The sequence below is a fragment of the Eucyclogobius newberryi genome, unplaced genomic scaffold, assembly GCF_026437365.1.
Source record: "Eucyclogobius newberryi isolate DKJ021-1_F unplaced genomic scaffold, fEucNew1.0.hap1 SCAF_11, whole genome shotgun sequence".
Classification (NCBI taxonomy): Eukaryota; Metazoa; Chordata; class Actinopteri; order Gobiiformes; family Gobiidae; genus Eucyclogobius; species Eucyclogobius newberryi.
The window spans coordinates 28,784,435-28,807,601 of record NW_027315735.1 but is presented as its reverse complement, the minus strand read 5'-3'; the positions used below and the strand labels follow the sequence as shown (position 1 = coordinate 28,807,601).

General features: G+C 41.9%; 1 protein-coding gene across 2 annotated transcripts; it reads left to right on the top strand.

Moving 5' to 3' along the window:
- Nucleotides 1–1,500: 1,500 nt before the first annotated feature.
- On the top strand, nt 1,501–20,484 carry LOC140354668 (uncharacterized). 2 transcript variants are annotated; one of them, XM_072439839.1, is made up of 4 exons: nt 1,501–1,629; nt 12,343–12,440; nt 12,471–12,653; nt 18,308–20,484. In XM_072439839.1, exons 2-4 carry the CDS (start codon nt 12,362–12,364, stop codon nt 18,406–18,408), a joined length of 363 nt encoding a protein of 120 aa, XP_072295940.1. In that variant the 5' UTR covers nt 1,501–1,629; nt 12,343–12,361; the 3' UTR covers nt 18,409–20,484. The 2 variants fall into 2 exon arrangements, with proteins under 2 accessions (XP_072295940.1, XP_072295938.1); XM_072439837.1 differs by having other exon boundaries at nt 1,502–1,629; nt 12,343–12,653.
- Nucleotides 20,485–23,167: the final 2,683 nt, after the last annotated feature.

Sequence of the window (23,167 nt, the reverse complement as noted above, 5' to 3'; positions counted from 1 at the left end):
TGATGCACTGAATGTTGCCAAAACACAAAGCGAGCAGACAGGAATCAACCTACAAGGCCATCTTCTGCGACCTCCTCAATCCAAATATGATATATGAAATTAGTTCATTAAGGCTTTGAGCTACTGGACAAATACAATTATTATAACCTTTCTTGAGAAACGTTAATTGTTTCTTTCCTCTTCCACCACCTATGGGGGAATTATGAGATGTGATGAGCAGAAATGCATATAAGCCGTGTTTACCATAAATAATGGAGACTAGGGTGGTTCCCCATTGTCTAATCTTTGCCATAGTCTCAAAACAAGCTGAACACAAAATTGGTTATACAAATAGGCTACTTTATGCTTGTGGTGTTTCCATTAACATATTGCAGTAACTATATTTAATATGCTATTCAATGCTTTATAGATCAGCACAGGCAATAGGTTTATACTCTATAAATTGTATTAAATACAATTATTCAAACATGGATTGTAGTAGTATAAACATGTTGGGAAACACTGCTTTTACACTTAAGCCAATTATTCCCCCCCTGCATTTCAACATGTATGCATTATTTCTGGTTATAAATAAACAAGAATAATTAAAATACATTTAATCAAGTGAAGAAAATTCACAAACTTGGAATCTGTTTCGGCGATGTGATGCAACATAAAACAACGAATAATAATGGTGAAATAAACTATGTCAAAAATAAAGGCATGCATTACAGGTGTTGGAATGAATATAAATACAACATTATAGCTAGAGAGAACATACTGCCCTCTATGTAATACGGGCTATTATCCCCAAAGGCATTCATAGTAGCTCTAGTGTCACTACAGGCGTTCTTTACATTCAGTCCTCATAACAACCGACCCACCAGGCGCTAATTAAAAAGTCACACAAAATGTCCACAAAGCAGTTCTAACAGCTCCATGGCGCTCACGAGCACGAGCTGCTATAGACCGGTAGTAGAGTGACATCTGCTGGACGAAGAGGTGCACTGCAAGACAACCTTTAGCGCGTGCGCGGCGATGACATAATTAATGATAAAATGAATACAAACTGGATTCAAGGCAGTTCGGCCACAAAGAGAGATATGGGAATGTGTGTTTGAACAAAACAACAAAATAGAATTTTAAAAAATGATACGGTTAATAATCGCTATTTAATTTCCACACGACCTCGTTTTCAGGTCAATTGTTAATCATTACTGATCCACTGCCTCTCTAAAGGGATTGTTTCCACTCGTAATAGTCGCGTCATTGTGAAGCAAGTCTACGATTTCATCTCATTTTCACGTCAGCTGATCGTGAAGTCAACGTTCTCTTTTTCACACCATTCACGCCCCTTTCACCCCCCACAAACTCGCGCGCCATTGGTCGACGCAACGAGCGACAGCCATCTCAGCCAATCGGATTGTTTGTTTGCCGACGGCGTCCCTCCCACGCACGCACGCACGCACGCACGCACGCACAGTGACGTCGGTTACGTTCTCTGCCGCTGCCGCTGCTGAGTTTTCACAGAGCGTCGAGTTGCACATAGCGGCCCAATACAAAAAAGAAAAAGGCTGATACGCGCAAAAAACGAGGGGACATTCATTTCGGAGACGGAGACGACGCGCCGGAGAACGTTTTTGTCGCAAGGTAAACGCGTTGGAACCTGGCGCGGACGGATTCCCCTCGCTGTTTGTGAAACTCTCTAGGGTGAAAACTGAGGAGTGGGTTTTTTTTGTGGCCTAGAAGCAGGTGCTACTTCATCATAATAAGCGTCGTGCGTGTTATACTGCGAAATGCGACTTATACACCGAGAAAATCATAATAGAACATGTGTTTAGCTTAAAACCGCTTTCTGTATTGCTTATAATATCAGTTTCTGTGTGATTGGATCGTAAAGTAGCCACACACTGGGGTAAAATGCCTTATGAATAGTGTGGCCTCCATTGCTTTTCTTTGTTTCTTTTTCATGTTAAATAAGAAAGAGTGCAACTGTTTAATTCTATTTCTCTGTGTCTTTTTTGTTGTTTATTTCATCGTACAGGCAGGAGGACAGTATGTAGGCCAGAGTTTAGATTTGTTTAGGCCAAACGTGTGTAAATCCATAGGGAAATCCAATGGAAATCAACGTTTACACAAGATTGTTTGTTATTTTATTGATATTAAAGATGTCATGGACCACAGCAGGAACGAGCAGCAGCAGTGGTGGGTGTGCAGGAGCTATGAGGTAGTTACATTGTGATAAGTTCTGCCTTTTTGCAAATAAATGTGTCGCTTTAGTGCTGTTTTTGGTTGAATTAGTTGCTTTTTTCATTCATTCTCTTGAGCTTGTGGAGACTTTTGTTTAGTTTGTGTAAATAATGAATAGGGCCACCACAGCATGGTACATTTCTAATGAAGAGACAATTCTGGATTTTCTTGGATAATTTCTCAAAGTATTCTAATTGCCTTGAATATTTGACTTTTTAATCATTCAGAAGTCAGTTTTTGTGCTAGTTTTTCTGCAAATGTGGAAGTAAACTGTTATAAAATACCAGGGTCTTGAGCGTGGTGTTGGTGATCCAAGTGAACAATTGCTCAGTATAGGATTATTAGGTTATCTGCTTGTTCTGTTAAGCCCCATTCACTTATAATTCCCAGTAAATAGCTGGGTATAAGTTACTTCTGCGAAACATTATTTACCATTTTCCAGGGAACCAAGATCATAATCGAGGAAACCAAGATCATAACCGAGGAAACCGAGATCATAATCGAGGAAACAAGATCATAATCGAGGGAAACAAGATCATAATCGAGGAAACCAAGATCATAACCAAGGAAACCAAGATAACTGAGGAAACTTAAGATCATAACCGAGGAAACCGAGATCATAACCGAGGAAACAGAGATCATAACCAAGGAAACCAAGATCATAACCGAGGAAACCAAGATCATAACCGAGGAAACCAAGATCATAACCGAGGAAACCGAGATCATAACCGAAGAAACTAAGATCATAACTGAGGCGAAAGGAGGCGGATCTGTCACGTCTCCTTGCATATTCTTGCTAATTTTACCAGGTCATGACCGGACTTCTCACTTACAACACACTAAAGGACAAAACTGAGTAATATCTTTATTAAATCTTCATTATTTCATCCGCGTGTCATCCAAGATCGAACTGTATAATGTACTTTTACCTCAACAATAGAAAGAGTACCAGAAATACAAAAGTAGTAGCAGCGTAGTGATATTTGTGACTCAAAAAAGGCTAAAATCCTAAACAATTCTCTATATTTTTGTCACTGCATTACCTCATCTATTACAATGGTGGTTAATAATAGTGACGTTTTAAGGGGCATTCCACCACTCAATGATGTGGAAACGCGGGGGAGCTGCCGCCGCCGCTAACGATAACAAATGCCACACATGCAAATCAGTTTTCCTAGCACTGCGCCGTGACTTCACTGCGACTTGTGAACGGGTTCTTTTCAACACGAAACCTTAAACCAGGGAGAGAGGTGCGCTTTAGCTCAAGGTGACGCATGGCTATCGTGTTACTCATTATTGAAAAGGCGGCGTGCAAACAGGCCCGGCGCGGTCGCTTCAGGGTACGACTTAAACGCCTCGGTCCAGCTGGTAGAGATAAGAGAATGACTGTAAGTCGGGTGACAACGCAGCAGCGTCCCCAACGGTTTACGGTGAAATCGATGCACACGGCAGGGATTGTTTTCGTTTTCCCATTGGACGCAACGGTTACTATGGACACGGAGCCCATCTGTCAGCTGGCCGCGAGCCTCTTTGGGTGATGGGTTATGGTTACGGCGGTGTAGGTCACGTTCACGGTTTCGTCGCGTTATGATCCAATTGTCTTTTGGTTTAAAATTGTGCCGGAAGAAGTATCGTAGATTTGATTAGGAATGCCACAAGATCCCGCAAGATGATTAGGGCAGTCTAGGGTTGCAACTAACGAGCAGTTGGTTAATCGATTAGTCTAGAAATTATTCTTTTGATGAATCGATTACCATATTTTCCGGAGTATAAGTCGCACCAGCCAAAAAATGCATAATAGAGAAGAAAAAAACATATATAAGTCGCACTGGAGTATGAAATGCGGTTGCAAGTGTGAAAATAACAAATAATATCACATATAAATCGCTCCAGAGTATACGTATAAGTATAAAAGAAGTCGCACCCCGGACAAAACTATGAAAAAAGATGTGACTTATAGTTTGGAAAATACGGTAGTTGTTTATGTGATGAAAAGATTTGTATTAAATTTGACCCAGATGAAGCTGAAGTGAAGCCGTTTGAGGATCCTGGTGTTCAAAGTGTAAAAAACTCAATGTATACATTTTCCACATCATTTTCATGGAATTACGGCTTAATTTCAGTCATAAAACTACTTTTCCCAGCTCATGGCATGTTTTGGAACCTATGTATGGTCATGATTATTTGATTACTTAATTAGTTGAAGATTATTTCAATAATCGATTAGTTGCGGTAAATCCATTAGCATGTCTCTGCCTTATCTTAGTCAACTAAATGACATATTAGTCAGAAAGGAGTGAATTAGCTGTAGATTGAACAGTTTAATCTGCCTTTTCTCATATGAAGTGTACTTTGCTGTAGTTTTTGTGAGATCCTGACAATTTTGAGAGCTTTTGCCTTTCCTTTTCAATCTATTAATTGATGCACAAGGCTCGTCTTAAGTCAGCCATGCATTTCTTTACCGAGCCCAAGGGATGAAATTGCCACAAGATTGTGCACCCGTGTGGAATGATCTTGTGAGACGTTTTCCCATGCGTTCACATTTGCTGTGGACAAAAGAGTTTTTGAGAAGCCGTAGTTACAAAAGGCATGTGCTACAATGAACTGAAACGCACCAGTGATAATGAATTAGGGTCGTCCGAAGTGTCGAAAATCCGATGCTAATCAATCTTGAACAGGTTTAGAATGAGGTTGAGCTCTATCAGAACGAGTACAAGCCGATATGGTAACGCAAAGAAAGTACTATTATTTAGTTTTGAAAGTGTCAGTCTATTGTCTCAAAAAATAAAATCAAAATTCTCGTTCTCGTGGTCTTAAAAAAGCTTGCAAACATTTATATACGTTGTCTCTCCCATAAAGCCCTGCAACTGAAACTACGATAAAGATATAATTTAATAATAATCGACCAAAATTGAGCAGATAAACATATTGAAAAGTAATCTAAATTGGTCATACACTCAAGGTTAATATTGAAATTTCTAAGTGTTGAAACGTTTTTTATTTGTTTTTATTCATTTAGAATTCAACAACTTATATTTTTCAAACTCTATTTAGTCCTCTTTTGGGATCTGCATCGACTGTAATGTCATGTTTATCCCCAATGTCTTTATTTAATTAATACGTGTAAGGAATTTAGAGCTCACTTAATTGATGACTGATCACTCTGTTTTACTCTGTAAGTGTTAAATATGAATTGGTAATCAATTCGCTACATTCTGTTCTATAAACAATCCACAACAATAGGGCCATTGCAATTTAGATTATCTGCAAACCTTTCACCTCATCATAAAGCGTGCATTTTCCATTAGAGATACAGGAAATTAATCAAGATGAAGATAAAGTTATTGCCTGACATGGAAAAATGATTAGTGAATGAAAAATGTCCTGGAACAACTCGATCTGATGTGAACCTGGTCACTTTTTAACAATCAAACAAATAAAATAATACATGGTAGTACATTATGTTTTATGTTTGTTTATGTCGTTTGAAGATCATTCTTTCTCTCTAACTTTACCAAAGGAAAGACAAAAATATATTGTATTGTCACAGAGTCTTGCCCTACAGGAATATACAGTAAGTCAGAGCTTCTCAAAGTGTGGGGAACTTTGAGTCCCTCCTCTGTCTCTCCTCTGTCCCTCCTCTGTCTCTCATCTGTCTCTCATCTGTCCCTCATCTGTCCCTCATCTGTCCCTCATCTGTCCCTCCTCTGTCCCTCATCCGTCCCTCCTCTGTCCCTCATCTGTCCCTCCTCTGTCTCTCCTCTGTCCCTCCTCTGTCCTTCCTCTGTCACTCCTCTGTCTCTCTGTCTCTCCTCTGTCTTTCATCTGTCCCTCCTCTGTCTTTCCTCTGTCCCTCCTCTGTCTCTCCTCTGTCTCTACTGTCCCTCCTCTGTCTTTCATCTGTCCCTCCTCTGTCCCTCCTCTGTCTTTCATCTGTCCCTCCTCTCCATCTGTCCCTCCTCTCTCCTTCATCTGTCCTCTCCTCTCCCTCCTCTCTTTCATCTGTCCCTCCTCTCTCTTTCATCTGTCCCTCCTCTCTCCTTCATCTGTCCCTCCTCTCTCCTTCATCTGTCCCTCCTCTGTCTCTCATCTGTCCCTCCTCTCTCCTTCATCTGTCCCTCCTCTCTCCTTCATCTGTCCCTCCTCTGTCTCTCATCTGTCCCTCCTCTCTCCTTCATCTGTCCCTCATCTCCATCTGTCCCTCATCTCCTTCATCTGTCCCTCCTCTGTCTCTCATCTGTCCCTCATCTCCTTCATCTGTCCCTCCTCTGTCCTTCATCTGTCCCTCCTCTGTCTCTCATCTGTCCCTCCTCTCTCCTTCATCTGTCCCTCCTCTCTCCTTCATCTGTCCCTCCTCTGTCTCTCATCTGTCCCTCCTCTCTCCATCTGTCCCTCCTCTGTCTCTCATCTGTCCCTCCTCTCTCCTTCATTAGTCCCTCCTCTCTCCTTCATCTGTCCCTCCTCTCTCCTTCATCTGTCCCTCCTCTCTCCTTCATCTGTCCCTCCTCTGTCCCTCCTCTGTCTCTCATCTGTCCCTCCTCTCTCCTTCATCTGTCCCTCCTCTGTCTCTCATCTGTCCCTCCTCTCTCCTTCATTAGTCCCTCCTCTCCTTCATCTGTCCCTCCTCTCTCCTTCATCTGTCCCTCCTCTGTCTCTCATCTGTCCCTCCTCTCTCCTTCATCTGTCCCTCCTCTCTCCTTCATCTGTCCCTCCTCTGTCCCTCCTGTCTCTCATCTGTCCCTCCTCTCTCCTTCATCTGTCCCTCCTCTCTCCTTCATCTGTCCCTCCTCTGTCCCTCCTCTGTCTCTCATCTGTCCCTCCTCTCTCCTTCATCTGTCCCTCCTCTCCTTCATCTGTCCCTCCTCTGTCTCTCATCTGTCCCTCCTCTCTCCTTCATCTGTCCCTCCTCTCTCCTTCATCTGTCCCTCCTCTGTCCCTCCTCTGTCTCTCATCTGTCCCTCCTCTCTCCTTCATCTGTCCCTCCTCTCTCCTTCATCTGTCCCTCCTCTGTCTCTCATCTGTCCCTCCTCTCTCCTTCATCTGTCCCTCCTCTCTCCTTCATCTGTCCCTCCTCTGTCCCTCCTCTGTCTCTCATCTGTCCCTCCTCTCTCCTTCATCTGTCCCTCCTCTCTCCTTCATCTGTCCCTCCTCTGTCTCTCATCTGTCCCTCCTCTCTCCTTCATCTGTCCCTCTCTGTCCTGCCACACGTGCTTCTGTCCGTGTTCCCATTGTGCTCTTCTCCCTCCCCTCTTTGAATTTAACCTTTGAACTTGCTCTGCTACTGACCGGTCATGTGATGATATAACGTCTTCTTCTTCTTTGGTGGCAGTTGGTATCCAAGTGTTACATTACTGTCACCCTAGACTCTCTAGACTTTCGACTGTAGTTTTACGTCTTATTTAGACTTTAGGTATCCAAGTGACTTTAGAATTTATTCTTCAGACTTTATTCTTTTGACTTTATTCTTTATCAAAACGTGCAGAGGGCAGTCTGTGACTGATGAAAGAAGTCTGTGTGATGGTCGTGGACCCGCTGTGGTAAAAGTGATCCATAGTGATGAGAAGTTCTGTGAGTACTTCTATCTTCTTGATACGCTGTATTTACCGCAGTGAAGTGCCAGTTCTGCGCTGTCCCGTGGATAGTTTTTGTTGTTGTCTCCCACGGTGGACGCGCCAGAAAAAGTTTGAGAAGCTCTGCAGTAAATACAATGATTGTCTAATACAGAATACAGGAGGCCCCCAAAAAAGTCGATTAAAAATAAATAATGTATTTAAGTAAAAGTACTGAAATACCCAGAAAGTATTTCACATAGATTTTGAGTGTAGGTTAATAAAGAATAGAACTGATCTTTGTAAAATATAATAAATAAATAGCATTTCGAAACAAGTTTTTCTAGTGAGCGTCATGTATATTCCTGTGACCTCTCAAACCACGCGAATAAATCCACAAAGCAATTTTATATTTTTTTATATTTTAGTGTTCAGAATAGTCTGGAGAAAAAACACCTCAACAAACCAAACAACAGTGAAATCTTTCATTTTTGTTCATTCCAATGATCTAACACGTTACTTGCTATTCCTAAAATATGTGACCAGCTTTATGAATCACACTAGAGTTAATGCGGGAAACTATATTGGACTATAGATTTAATAAAAGACTGCTTAGTTTTGCTTCTCTTCCCTTCGTATTACCTTATCTTTTAGTCCTTATATGATTATATTGTGACCTGAATAACACGATTATTGATTAACCTGCTTGTCTCCAGGCAAGGGAGATCTCCATAGAGACGAGCGGGTCATTCCCTCCACCAGAAACGTTACGCAGTGCACTTTTAACCTCGCCTTGTCTCGGATCATCCAGTCAGAACCATCTCATTCGTGGCAGTTTAAAAGCAAGACACACTCGATAGCGCCTTTGAGCCCATACCGATATCCAATATTTAGCTTACTGATACCGATATTTAGATTGAAAAATTCACAGCAAAGCCCACAAATCTATTTCAAATTGAAGTAAAGCTCACAAACATACGGCTCTATTTTTGCCTAATTGCTCGTCTATTTCCATTTTTACTCATCAGTCTGTTAAAATAATGATAATACAAATAATTATATGATTTACCTGAACTAAAAATCCCCTCTTCTTCACCACTTTTTATGCCTGTCTCAGTTTGCGCTCTACCTCGCTCGTGATACCTGTGTGTTTATAGTTAACACAAAAGAATCCATGACGTCTCGCTGTCCTTCATTCGCTTTTCTCCTTCTTCCCTTGTACTGAGCTGGAATTCCACGCATCAGAATCCATTAGCGCTCGTTTGGTTTCGAACGCTCTCCTCACGAGAAACGACTGCCCTTAATAGCCCGTGCGCTAAATAGTAGACGCGACTAGAACAGCAGCCGGTTGTGTCTTCGCTCGCTTTTAGCCTCGCTGTAGCATGACGCAGGCCGTTTGCCCGCTTGAAATGGACACGCCAACATGACCTCTCTCGTCACTTCAAGACCAGATCACACTCGCGCACTGCTGTTTCACGTTTTCGTTTCGTTCGGTCATTTTAGACGAGATTATGTAACATTAAAGTAAAAGGTATAAGGGTATAAGCTACAGTTCTCTAACCACGCCACAAAAACAAGCAGGAAGTGTTGACACTTTTCTCGCTCTCCAGTTTAATTCAATAAAACGCAGCGTGGTCAGGTTCAAGAATGTGATGATCACGCTCTCCGATGAGGAGCGGGAGGCAGCTTTTTCTCTACCGTTTACACTGTATTCCCATTCAAAAGATTGCAAATATTGTCATCTGGAGCTCGGGATTAGTTTAATTTTAGCACACGTTGAAGAAGTCATGGGCAAATCAAACAGAAGGATGAACAGAAACAATGCAATTTGTACAGGTTAAGTCCAAAATTAACTTTAAGAACAAAAAAAAGAAAGAAAGGTAAATAACAAACTCATACAAGCAGAAGGAGGGACACAAGTAATGGCGGCGCCCGTGGCAACGTCCGGAATAATGTGAATATTGTGGAACATTCCTGGCAAATCATCTCAATCATGCTCTGTGACCCCGATTAAGTGACTACAAGTGGAAAAGCTCTCAAACTTATTAAGTGTCTCTATGATTTGACCATCTGTATCTAAAGTGCACTGACTACGAAACTACAGGAGTTCACGCAAATTACAAATATCACGAGTAAACAGTGTATTTATCAGTAAAAAAGGAAAATTAAACTCTCATATCTCATTAATGCTTTGTGTTATGCCTCTTTGGAAGGGAGTCTTCATTGCATTTTTATTGATTGTATTGTATTTAAATTTAACATAGCACTGCCCTATTTATGGATTTTAATTGATAACTATCTTAATTGTCTATTTTTTGTATTTTGTATTTTTTTAATCTATATATTAGGGGTGTCACGATTATTGTGAGAATAAACATCATGATTTAACGATCATTCACGATTATTTACATCATGACAAGAACAAGAAAATCTTGAATTTTCTTTCCTTGTTTTCTTAACAAGTTACCGCTGCTCAATATGTGACCTACTTTGTCAAATTAAATATTCTCAATTATTAATATGACATAAACAGCAAGATTAAAAAAATCCCTTTACATTTTGGTTTATTTTATTGGTTTTATAGGAAAGCCTGAGCAGAAAGGACTTAATTTAGCTTCTAAAATCGTCGCATTTCTGCTAATTGAACTAAAAAATACCTAATTTATTTAGGAAATACTCACTTTTTTTTATAAATAATAATACAAATGAAATACCAATGTTCTTCTAAAAATGTCACAAATATGATTTCTTAGTATTTACGATGATATTGTGACCTAAATAATCACGAGTAACCTAATAATCTTGAAATCCCTATTATATATGTATGCTGTGAAAATAAATTCTTATATATCCCCCAAAGTAATTTTTAGTGAGGTTGACTAATAAAAATATCGGTCACCCAAGACACCATCAACCAGTGACTCAACTAAACAACTATTGTCTACAGTCCTAGTGGCGTACTCTACTCTCCACCCAGCTTCAGACAAAAGTCAAAATAATCCTGCACATTGGCACGACACAGTGTTAATGAGCGGCGTCACGGCAACGCGCTGAGGGTTTTGGAAAACACCAAGTACAGTTATCTGTTTTGTTCTGAGAAGCGGTTGAGTCACTTCAGTCTCGTCTGAATTGAAGACTCTCGAGGGTTTTCCTGCGTTGGTTTCGACTCCAGAGGCTTCGGCCCGGGCTGTGTACACTCGACACACTCGGCGCGCACGGTCGAGCACGTCGGCCCTCGCTCCTCGCTCCTCCATGTCCCCTAAACACATGCAAATCTACCTCCATTCTCCGGTACTCGCCATCGTCCTGCCAACAAATTCTGGCGAGGTTCGAGAGCGCTCGAACTCGCAAAAATGCAAGCAATGTCGGAGTCGAGCTCGTCTCCTCGCAGTTCAAAGCAGAAGTGGGCAATGTGTCAAATTACTGTTAAAAGAGACGTATTAATACATTTTTGGTGCTCGGTGTTGCATAAGTAGAGGATCTTTTTGCATTTTGTTCATCGTAAAAGGAAATGTTGGTCATAAACGGCTTAGTAATCGCAACGGACCCATTGACTTCTTGTTCAGAACTGCAGAACTCGTTGCAACCAGCAAATGAATTGTTAGTTTTATGTTTTTTTAACAATACTGTGAGTCTTCATCTTTCAAATAATTGCCACTAAGGACAGGGATGTGGGCGGGGATAGGGGGTAGGGGAGCCTCAGTTGCAGGACAATACAGGATTACTCCAAACATGCATGAATCAAACAAAATACAACTTAGAGTAAACTAATGATGATGGAATGAGGTTACGAGTGCATTAAGTTGATTTAGCGAATATGTCCCGTTTAATATTATGAAGGTTTACATTGGTTACATTAGCTTAATTTCAGTTGTTTTTTTAGACTCTTGTCGTACCAAATACCACCAACGTGTTTGATTGAGTACCACCAGATCTAAATCGGGTTAATAACAGCACTTCTGTAGAGCTGATTAATCGAAAGAATAATCATTAGTTGCAGGCCTAAACCAGACTGTTTTAAGTCTAAACCAGGTCATAGGACTACACAGTTGCTGCTACACAAGTTCTAACTAAGGACAAACTCAAAAGAGGTAGACAATGAGGATGAAGTAGACTCTACAGAGGAATCCGCGCACCACAGTTTGAAAAATACTGTCTTTAGTATATTTCTTTGTTGTCTGTAAACACACCTCCATCCTCTGCTTGGACCATCATCACTCACAGCTTATTCAAGTATAACTGTGTTTTTTTTTTTTTAACTCAAATGAGAGATGTGACGGATCATCATCATTTTTGTTGTCCATTTTTCTCACTTTAATCTGTTTGTTCAAATGCAATGATAAACTGCCGCCTGCACCGTTAGATATTAGATGGCGATTTATTACTTTTTCTTGTTCGGATGCGCCGCGGTAATGTTTTAAACTGTGGACGTAATGGAAGAAATGACAAACGTTTTTGTCTTCGCAAACCGACAATGATGAATAAACGGGCGGGCGCGCAGACTTTGCAATTCTGTTCATGCGACGTTATAATAAAAACCTGTTCTGTTCTGTTCCTGTTTTAGGTCATCCTCCACAGCAAAGATGAATTTTGAACAGCCCCCTCCGTACACGGGCCCCACCGCTCCAGGATATCAACCCCAGGGCCCACCTCCTCCACAGGGTTACCCACCACAGGGTTTCCCACCACAAGGATACCCGCCACAGGGTTACCCGCCGCAGGGTTATCCGCCACAGGGTTTCCCCCCACAAGGGTATCCAGGGAACCCTGGGGAAGCGTACCCCGTCTCTGGTCAACCCTACCCGGGGCAGCCGCAGTACTGGGAAGGGGGGCCGCCGCCGGGGCCAATGTACGGGGAAGCTCCAAAAAACACAGGTGAGTCTAAGGTGCAAGTCATGAGTGTGCTGTGATATCTCATGTTGAATCTGAGCAAAGCATCATGGTCTTTGTAGTTCCCTCTCAGTTTTGAACCGGCTGCTGCAACAAAACTGTGTATTTATAGTTAACGATGCGTCTGTTGGCTTTTATTAATGAAAGCTATCGAGGGAGGACACGGAGTTCAACACATTTCCCCCCGTGATTTATTTACAGTGTTTCTGTTTGTTTCGAGTGTGTTTTGTTTGTCGAATTATGAATGAAAAAATGTATTTAAAAAATAATTCAAGATATTAGTAGAACATATTTTTTGACATCCGCTTTGTCACTTGAGATTCTTGCACGCTTTCTCTTTTTATTTTTAAAGTTTTTTGTGGCTGGACAAGAAACAATGAGTTATGTTTTTCTTTTATTTATTATTGATTGATTACTGGTATATGCTCTTAAGGGCGCTTTCATAACTAAATTCCCAAACATAATATACCATACAGACTTTGAATCATTGCCATTTATCACAAAAATGCCAAATCTCAAACTACATACTTTTACTAACAGAGAGTTGTTTGTAGTTAAATACATTTCAATTAAAATTCTAATTGCACAACCCTATTGCAAAACAGCAGCAACAGATATTTTTTGCTAAAATATCTAAGAAAACAAGAAGCCAGAGATAGACAAAAATCCATTACTCTGATTGCTCTGATGTGAGTATGCACTTAATGACCTTAAGTTATATTTAAGTATGTTTTATTCATAATGGAAATCAAAGTCTAAAACATTTCAAACGAAAAGGAAAGGATCATAGCTCAATTGAAATATGAAGTCCAAATGGGTCAAACTGGATGGAGCTCCTTCCATTTATGGGGGACAAAGGGTGAACTTTGAGCAATGGAAAAAGTTTAAGAGGATCAAAGGTCAAGGATTCTGGATGTTAAGAGGAAAAAACAACTGCTATTACCCAACACTTGTCTGTGTGGACTTTCTATCAAGGTCGTCAAATCACTACCCATATAGTAACCATTACCAAAACTATTGAAATAAGAGTCAGCAATGCAGTTTAGTACTTTCCAATCAAGGAAACCATAAAACGTTTCTGCTCTGCATGTATTCCACAGCCGGTTCTGCCGTTTTCCACTCAAAAATTGCTGGCTCCTGGAGCCCAAAACTGGTGCTGACTGATCAGTTAAGAACTAGGAAATGAGAACCGGTTCTAATAGAATATTAACGTAAAAATTACATATTATAGTCGGCACTTACTATATAATGAGGAAAGCAAGTGACTGCTAGCAATGGCAAAAATTACTATCCCTTATTTGGTGGAAACCGAGTTGAGGCAGCACAGAACAAGTATGTGCACCAGCACAGAACCGGCTCTGAACCAGATTGGAACTAGAACCTTGTTGGAATAGCATTATGAGAGGACCTCGGAGCAGCACCTCAGTGACTCATTTGTGCTGTAAATTGCTCAAAATCGACAATGGCCCAGATCATCTAAGCGTTTGGAGAGCAGAAATATAGGTTTGTGTGCAGTTGAGAATTGAATTCTCTCTCAGGCAGCAGTGCTAACTTTGCCCATGGGTCCTAATGCATATGCAAAACAGGAAAAAGATATTTTGCCCCAACGCGCAACATTTTAGGCTGAAAAATGCTAACGATTTCTGTTTTGCGGAGGCTTTTGGATTTAGGAAGACTACGAGATGTAAAACTGCATGAAAATTCAGCACATCCCTAAAGCAAGGTTAAACGTTTGAGCAGAACAGACTTCTGCAGTTTACACCTCAATGTGGCCTTAGACGTGATTGTGTATGATTCATTTACATATTATAAAACAATTATGTGTTGATTTGACGGAGGGAAGATTTTATATAAACGGACTTTACCTGCAACACTTTGGCCTGGATTCTCTTCTGTGCCACAGAAGCGACCCATTATAACAATTATAGTCCCATGTCCGTTTAAAGGGCACATAGGCTAAATTAACTTTTTGAGCTTTTAACCATGTTCTAACATTGTTCCCTCATCAAAAACATACCTGGAATAGCATTTAGCTTAATTCATGCTGGTTTGAGGAACCCTGGTTCGAAAATCCTCTCCCGGACTCACTTTGAGCATTCATTCTGTCTAGTTGCGATCAGTACAACTGCGTGCTGAGACCAGGAAGTAAAAGACCATCTTAAAATTATTGGAAAAAAGTGCATCTTATCTTATCTTAAGCTGTTTGTAATTCCCTCAGCAGCCAGTAGTCAGTGCCAAAACTCGGTTAGTACCATGGCAAACTGCAGGGATCCAAATGTAATTTTCTTTTCTTATAAACCATCCATTCATCCATCTTCTGCCGCTTTATCCGGGGCCGGGTCGCGGGGGCAGCAGTCTGAGCAGGGACTCCCAGACTTCCTTCTCCCCAGACACTTCCTCTAACTCCTCCGGGGGGATCCCGAGGCGTTCCCAGGCCAGCCGAGAGACATAGTCTCTCCAGCGTGTCCTGGGTCTTCCCCGGGGCCTCTTCCCGGTGGGACATGCCTGAAACACCTCCCAAGGGAGGCGCCCAGGAGGCATCCGGAACAGATGCCCGAGCCACCTCAGCTGGCTCCTCTCGACGTGGAGGAGCAGCGGCTCTACTCCGAGCTCCCCCCGTGTGGCCGAGCTCCTCACCTTATCTCTAAGGGAGCGCCCAGCCACCCGGCGGAGGAAACTCATTTCGACCGCTTGTATCCGCGATCTTGTTCTTTCGGTCACTACCCAAAGCTCATGACCATAGGTGAGGGTAGGAATGTAGACCGACCGGTAAATAGAGAGCTTTGCCTTTCGGCTCAGCTCCCTCTTTACCACAACGGTCCGATGCAGCGACTGCATCACTGCAGCCGCTGCACCGATCCGCCTGTCAATCTCACGCTCCATCCTTCCCTCACTCGTGAACAAGACCCCGAGATACTTGAACTCCTCCACTTGGGGCAAGGACACCCCACCCACCTGGAGAGGGCAAGCCACCTTTTTCCGGTCGAGAACCATGGCCTCGGATTTGGAGGTGCTGATTCTCATCCCAGCCGCTTCACACTCAGCTGCAAACCGTCCCAGTGCATGTTGCAGGTCCGGGTTTGATGGAGCCATCAGGACAACATTGTCTGCAAACAGCAGAGATGAGATCCTGTGGTCCCCAAACCGGACACCCTCCGACCCCCGACTGCGCCTAGAAATTCTGTCCATAAAAATTATGAACAGAACCGGTGACAAAGGCCAGCCCTGGCGGAGTCCAACATGCACTGGGAACAGGTCTGACTTACTGCCGGCAATGCGAACACAGCTCCTGCTCCGGTCATACAGGGACCGGACAGCCCTGAGCAAAGGGCCCCGGACCCCGTACTCCCGGAGCACCCCCCAAAGGACACCCCGAGGGACACGGTCGAAAGCCTTCTCCAGATCCACAAAGCACATGTGGACCGGTTGGGCAAACTCCCATGAACCCTCGAGCACCCGATGGAGGGTATAGAGCTGGTCCAGTGTTCCACGACCGGGACGAAAACCACTCTGCTCCTCCTGAATCTGAGGTTCGACTATCGGTCGGATTCTCCTCTCCAGTACCTTAGAATAGACCTTACCTGGGAGGCTGAGGAGTGTGATCCCTCTGTAGTTGGAACACACCCTCCGGTCCCCCTTCTTGAACAGAGGGACCACCACCCCGGTCTGCCAGTCCAGAGGCACGGTCCCCGAACGCCACGCGATGTTGCAGAGACGTGTCAACCAAGACAGTCCTACAACATCCAGATACTTTAGGTACTCAGGGCTTATAAACCATGTTTTTTTTTATTCTAAAACATGAAATGCCAAACTAAAGGTACTAAAGAGCATGATTAAAGGCTAATAACAATACAAATAATGAATAATATTTGTCCTTTAACACGGAATTACTACTGGTATACCTTTTTAAATCTAGAACGTGGAGAGAAGTGCTTGTGTCTGTTTTGTTTAGCACTTTCACACGCATATTAGGACTATAGTAGTATTGTAGTCTCCCAATAAAAACACTTGAAAGCACAGTGTTCGACCTTTGGTGTGATGCGTGCCTAAAATGCTGTCACTTTTCTAGTTAACAAATCAGGTTTCTGTTTCCATTTAATGCAGCCTTATCCAGGCAAACCCCCTTGTGGCTGATCCAAAGCGACCTCCATCACCAGAGTCACCCATTATCCAACTATCAGCCGATGATTGACCAGCTCAGTCCCATTGTGCAGTTTCAGTGACCAGACTGTCGCCTTGGTGATCCGTCACTGTGTGGCGTGAGTCCGCTGCCGGGAGCTGGAGCAGCCTTTGACTTCTCATTAATAATTAAACGCACATTACAATGGTGGGCAGGTGTATTTGTTTTGGCCACTGGTTTGTGATGGTGAACAGAGTCAAGAGTAACACAATGATTTGGCTGTTAATTATTTACACATCTGATTTTAGAGATTGGGCTTTTGATAGAAGTTTGCATTCATATAAAATGGCCACAAGGCGATGGTGTTGGGCAACAATTTGTTAACAGCAAACTGTTAATAATTAAAACTGGTCGGGTAACGTAACACGGGGAGGATGGCTCAGTGTCGGAGTCAAGTGGAGGTAGAGTTGTAAGTGTTGTTTGTAATGTGATTTACTATTTATTTAATTTAGCTATGCAAGTGTGAAAACCTAGTTAGAAAACATTAATGAGTGGAACAGGTTAAATTCTTGAATGTTTTTGATTTTTTTTTAGGTTGGTTTATTTGAAAGGGCACAGTGCAATTTCCGAAAACACATAAATATACATGAGTAAAATAATTTACCTTGATCATACAAGTACTAGAAGTTATTAAGTTATGTTCCTAAACAGAAATGTGTGTTAAAGCAATGACAACATCGGCCCAGCCCTTTGCCACATTCAAATGTCTCACCCCTGACCTACATATTAAACAATACTGAAACAAGTATTGAAACTAGATGCTTATTTGAGCAGCGAGACTGGACATAAATAAATAATAAATACAATCAATTGGGACCTTTCCTGAATGAACTGGTAAGAACTAGTAACTGGCCACATGGTAATGTTGAATACATTTATTTTTTTTGTGTTGAAAATGACATTGAATTGTATTAAAAAAAGCATTTTAATCATGTCAAAATGTATATCGAGCCTTTTCCATAGTAGACAATAGCAACATAAAGTATTGTAAAGTATTGTGATTGCTTAACACTATTGATTATGTTGTGGGTATTGATTATTTAGACATCTCTGCTTTATATACACTTGAATGTTCAGTGTTGCATGTTAATTTGAAGTAAACATTCTAGCCCAATACTATCTTGCCTTAATGAAAGCTCCGTGTCACAACCACGAGCCCCGCAGCAGCTCTGATCCTGCCGGTGCTGCCATGACATTACCAGGGCGACGCCTCCCACGATGAGCATAATTACATTGAAATCTCAGCGGCCACGGCTCCCCTTGAACCCGGCTCCAAACTGAAGAGCCTAATCCAGCCAATCCTCCACGCCGTCATATCATTTTCAGAAAAAGAACGTGTAAAAGTGGCCCGCTTCTCCTTCTCCTTCATCCGCGGACTCGCCCCGTCAACCCGGGACGCACTCTGCGTCCCCCTGTATCTCCTGTGTTTAATTTGACCCTCTCTCCGTCTCTCTTGCAGTGTACGTGGTGGAGGATCGCAGGCGGGACGATTCGGACACATGCCTGACGGCCTGCTGGACCGCTCTGTGCTGCTGCTGCCTTTGGGATATGCTGACATAACTCTCACTTAGATCGACCCCATTACCCCCTTACGCCCCCCATATCTGTGCCTCAGACCCCTCCTCTCTGCTCCTCTCCTCACTTTCTTTGCCTTAAAGTGCCTATGACAGGTTGGACCACTCATTCTGCTAAAACAGTTAAGATATACTTTATTTTTAACATTGGATCCCAGTGTGGACATTTTTTAGCTTAATAATATTAGGAAATTCCCAGTAGAAGCTGAAACTCTTCCACTGTACAGGCCTTATTATTTGACAAATGCAAAAATACATGAAAACGCCTGTAATGGAAGTAATATTAGAAAAAATGTGTTTCTTGCTTTTAGATCGTGGCAAATGGTATTTTTAAACTTTTCACCCCCAAACGGTCAAATGAGAACATGATAAAAAACCTGTCAAACGCACTTTAAACCTTTTTGCAGCCCTGGCCCCGCTCTCACTCTTACGGCCATCTATAAATAATAGACGGATCCTATTGGGAAGTGTCCTCCCTGAAACACTAGTCTAGTTCCGTGCGTTGCCTAAAGCGAAGACCGACTTGGATTCACCCGGTCCAGGGGCGATTACGTGACTCCTTCCAACTCTGCACCGACGGGACGACACTTCTCAAACTCGCCGGCCGCGTTCACACTCTGCTCCCGGTTCAGTCTTGGTGCAGGCTCGATTTTAAGTCTCTTCTGGTCCCGGTTTTTCCCTCTGTTTGTTTAGTTCCTGTTTTGCCGTGGCGCCTCTGGGAAGTGTGAACGCGGTGGCCAGGTTACAGGGCAGTGGAGGCTGTGTTCGACTGGTTCACCGAAAAGTCTATTGTGGAGCCGTATTAGGAAAATCACAAGTAGCCAAACAGGATCACGTGTCATTTGCATTGTAAATTTGCAGTAATTTGTTTCCGTAGAAAGGAATATTGGTGCTTTATGTGATATGGTATGACCCTTATTTGTCCCAGGATTACGTGATTAAATTCAAATTGGGGCTGGTAAAGCAAAGGCCTGCTAACAACTGACAACGTAGTAAGATGACTTTGTTAGATGTACAAACTGTAAGGTAAATTGATTCATTCTGATTCATTATTATTAAGACTCACAAAAAGAGACTGACCATTTGTGTTATTGTAATTGAATAGATATCTAGATATGTATGACATCAATACAGCAGAAAAAGCAATACAAAATTGCAAATTGCGGTTAGATTTTCATTTTATCTTTTAATGCTAAAGATTGTGTTCAAATTTCCCATTTTAATAAACACTCCCAGGCGCGTTAACAGTTGAGAGAAGACAAAAATATGACCTGCTGCTGGCTAACACAAGATTCCCATGCATTTTAACATGTTTCTAAAGGGCTGCAGCAAACTTCATAAGACAAAACTTTCTGCAAACAACAAATACCTTGCGTAAATTAGCTCCAGTCACTTCAGCGTAGCATTTACAGTCCTATCTTGTCTTTCTACCTCCCTACTATGGCCGCCGCATAGACTTCCCAAGAGCAACACAGCGTCTTCTGTCCATCACACTATGACCGTGTGACACTCACCGATGCAAACACACGGTGACGTTAGACTCAGGCTCTTTGGCACTTTATGAAGATTTTACCTCTGTAAAATATGACTCCTGCCTGGCCCGCTGTCCGTATATATCACACTATTATCTGTTCCCCACCAGCTCCGCGTGCCCCTCCACCCCGCCCCGCCCCGCCCGCTCGCCTCCAAGTCCAACGTTTTCAAAAACCCCGGGAATCCTCGGCAAGTAATGAGCCACGGACCACCACAGCTGAAATGTCCCCCCACTCTTTTGCACAGCGGCTGTATTTGCCAATGTTTGTCTCCGGGCGAAAATCGCAACCACAAATCCAATGCATTTTTCAAGATGTCACTAATTTATGTAGATTGTTGGTCGTACGTTTCATTTCGACGTGATCCGAAGGAATAAATTAAATGTATATGAATGCTATTTTTATTTGACGGGGAATATTTAATAATACGTCGTCTGAGCTGATGTGAAAACTGAAGAAACCAAATGTAATGTAAATGCCTTTTTGCTTCAAGTAAATCTCTTGCATTAAAATATTGAATTCCCGTGTAATCTCGTCTTTGTGGCGTGCGTGTTGTGATATAGTTTGATATCACTGGATGTGGATTTCAAGGTTGAATCCAGCTTTTTCTCTTATGAAGGAACTGGATGTGTGGGATAGTTTGTTTACTGTTTAAGGCCTGGACAGGACAAGTAAACAGGAAGTGCCTGATTAAATACACTAAATATCCTCTATTCCATATTCCACATTTTTCACATAACTGTAATTACTGTATGTTTGTAGTTTTTAAATGACTGGTGCAGCAAATACAGTCTTTAAAGAAATTAATAAGAGTAGGTTTGATGTGCACTCTGGATTTCTGCCACCAGATGTCAGTCATTTTCTTTGCCTTTCGTCTTCATAGTTCAGAATTTGTGCATTATTTAGTCCATATTTCTGAAGAACAGACACAAACATTGCAAAAATAAATGATGTCTGAGGTAAAGTGTATGATCAATGTTGTACTCAGAGTGGGAAAAGTAACTAAAACTTTTACTCAAGTGTTATAAAAGTAGAAGAAAAAGTAAGGTGCCAGAAGAGAAAAGTAGACTACAATTTCGGTTAAACATTTCTGAAGTCATGTTAATCTTCATAGGTCATGTAGGAAACATTATAATAAAACATAAAATAATGTAATGTATTCACATGATATATTAAGTTTAGCTGGGTTTAGTTTGTTTATTGAGGTATTTTCCTTCTCTCTTTTGTATGTGTGTATGATTATGATTATTTAAAAGACCCACAAGACTTTAATTAAAGTAGATATACTGTATCACAGCAAAGCAGTTCCAGGAATAAGAACTCTCGAGGAGGTGAAACTTGTTGTAGGCTGAGGAAGGAGAGCATTGCAAGACAATCGAAGTCAGTATTTGAACAATGTTTAATGCAATGAAAGAACCAAAGGAAACAATTGAAGAAACGGGACATTTATAGGTAAGCACGGATTTGTTACCAACAGGAAACACTAACCACTATTACACTACAACACATTTCATTAAAGGCTCTCCTGTTTTTCTACTTATGACTTTGTTTGGTAGGAAAGCACCTGTGGTAAATAATTATCATAGTTTATCATAACAGGAAGTGGAGCAGAGTTCTAAAATGGAATCCTTCTGTGATGTCATCAATATGCGACGTGCCTTTGAAAACAATTTACACTTAACTTAAACAGTTTTCTGACTGTCTAAATAGAAAGATTAATTAAAGATTTCTAAATATCTTTCATTAAAATAAAGGTTTTATATGCTAATATTGTCTTTCAAATCATAACCCTTGGCCCTTGCTTACTATACAGTACGGTTGCTAGGTAACAGTTTTCTCTACCAATTTCATATAAGATGATCTTCTCTCCTGGATCCATGACACATGTCAGACTGAACTGGACTCTGTGGCTCTACTAGAGACCAGGCAGCAAGTCTGAGCCTGGATAAACCATGAAAGCAGCGGTGTGGTGTGAGAGATTCTTGGCATCTTTACCAATCCTTCTAAAAAAAAAGAAAAGTACTTTGCTAACATAATTATATCTACCTGCTACAAACCTTGTCAATGCTCCCCCGTCTTCTTATTCTAAGGCGTTTTTTGAACTTTCATTTATAAGGTCACTGAGGCCAGGGCCCAGATCATACAGCCAATTTCTGACCCATCAGCCCCATCAGCCCCATCAGCCCCATCAGCCCCATCAGCCCCATCAGCCCCATCAGCCCCATCAGCCCCATCAGCCCCATCAGCCCCTGCCACCTGCTCTGCTTCCTGTCTCCCTCTCACAGCTACAGGAAGTCGTGGGTTGTCTGAAGCCCTCAGGTTCCCCTCATAATGTTGTCCCCTCTTGCCTTTTGAAAGAGGTCTTTACTATTCTGGGGTCATCAGTTTTATCTATTGTTTTTTCTAGCTTCACCTCAAAGGTGGTTCCTCAAAACCTCCAGCATGCAGTTGTGCAGCAACTACTCAGACTAGATTCAACTGTGCTTGAACACTATAGTATCACTATACACTATAGTATCTAATTTTTATCAAATGTTTACAGTCGGTTAATTGCGCACTTAAATGAACACAACCTACTGGAGGTCTTCCAGTCTTAAAGCCATGCACAGTACTGAGTCAGCCCTTTTAAGAGATTTTAATGACTTTTAGCTGGTGATTTTGGTGATCGTGTAGTGTTCCTTGTCCTTGGCATTTGACACAGTTTAAGCCATTTTAATCTCACGACTAGAATATTGGGCTGGCATCAAGAGTGTTGCTCTGCACTGGTTCAGGTCTTATCTGAAAGATATACCTGGCTCAACCCTCAGGAGACATGCTGAGAGACATCTCCTTTCACTGTTATGCAGATGTATGTTCCCCTGAAAAAGAAGCCCTCTCTGGGAACTTGGGATCCTGGATGGCTTTGAGAACTTCCTTCATTTCAATGATTCTAAGACTGCTGCTTGGACCCAGCGCAACTGTTCTACAAACCTGAAATTGTGGATAAGATGGATCCAGACTTTAATCTTGAAAGCCAGATTTTCTCATCTGTCAGAACCATTTTCTTCCACCTGGAAAGCACCTTCTGACACGTCAGCACTTTGAAACAATAATCTACATCTTTATAACCACTCAGCCGGTTTACAGTAATGCTTTTTATCTTGGGGTGAGTCAGTCCTCTATTTCCCGGTTGCAGCTCACCCAAAATGCAACTGCACGACTCACCCATATTTT

What these genes read in the sequence shown, in the direction of transcription:
- LOC140354668 (XM_072439837.1), top strand. Translation starts at nt 12,362, where the DNA reads ATGAATTTTGAACAGCCCCCTCCGTACACGGGCCCCACCGCTCCAGGA. An exon ending in GGAAGCTCCAAAAAACACAG is followed by an intron (nt 12,654 to 18,307) that starts GTGAGTCTAAGG and finishes TCTCTCTTGCAG; the next exon opens with TGTACGTGGTGGAGGATCGC.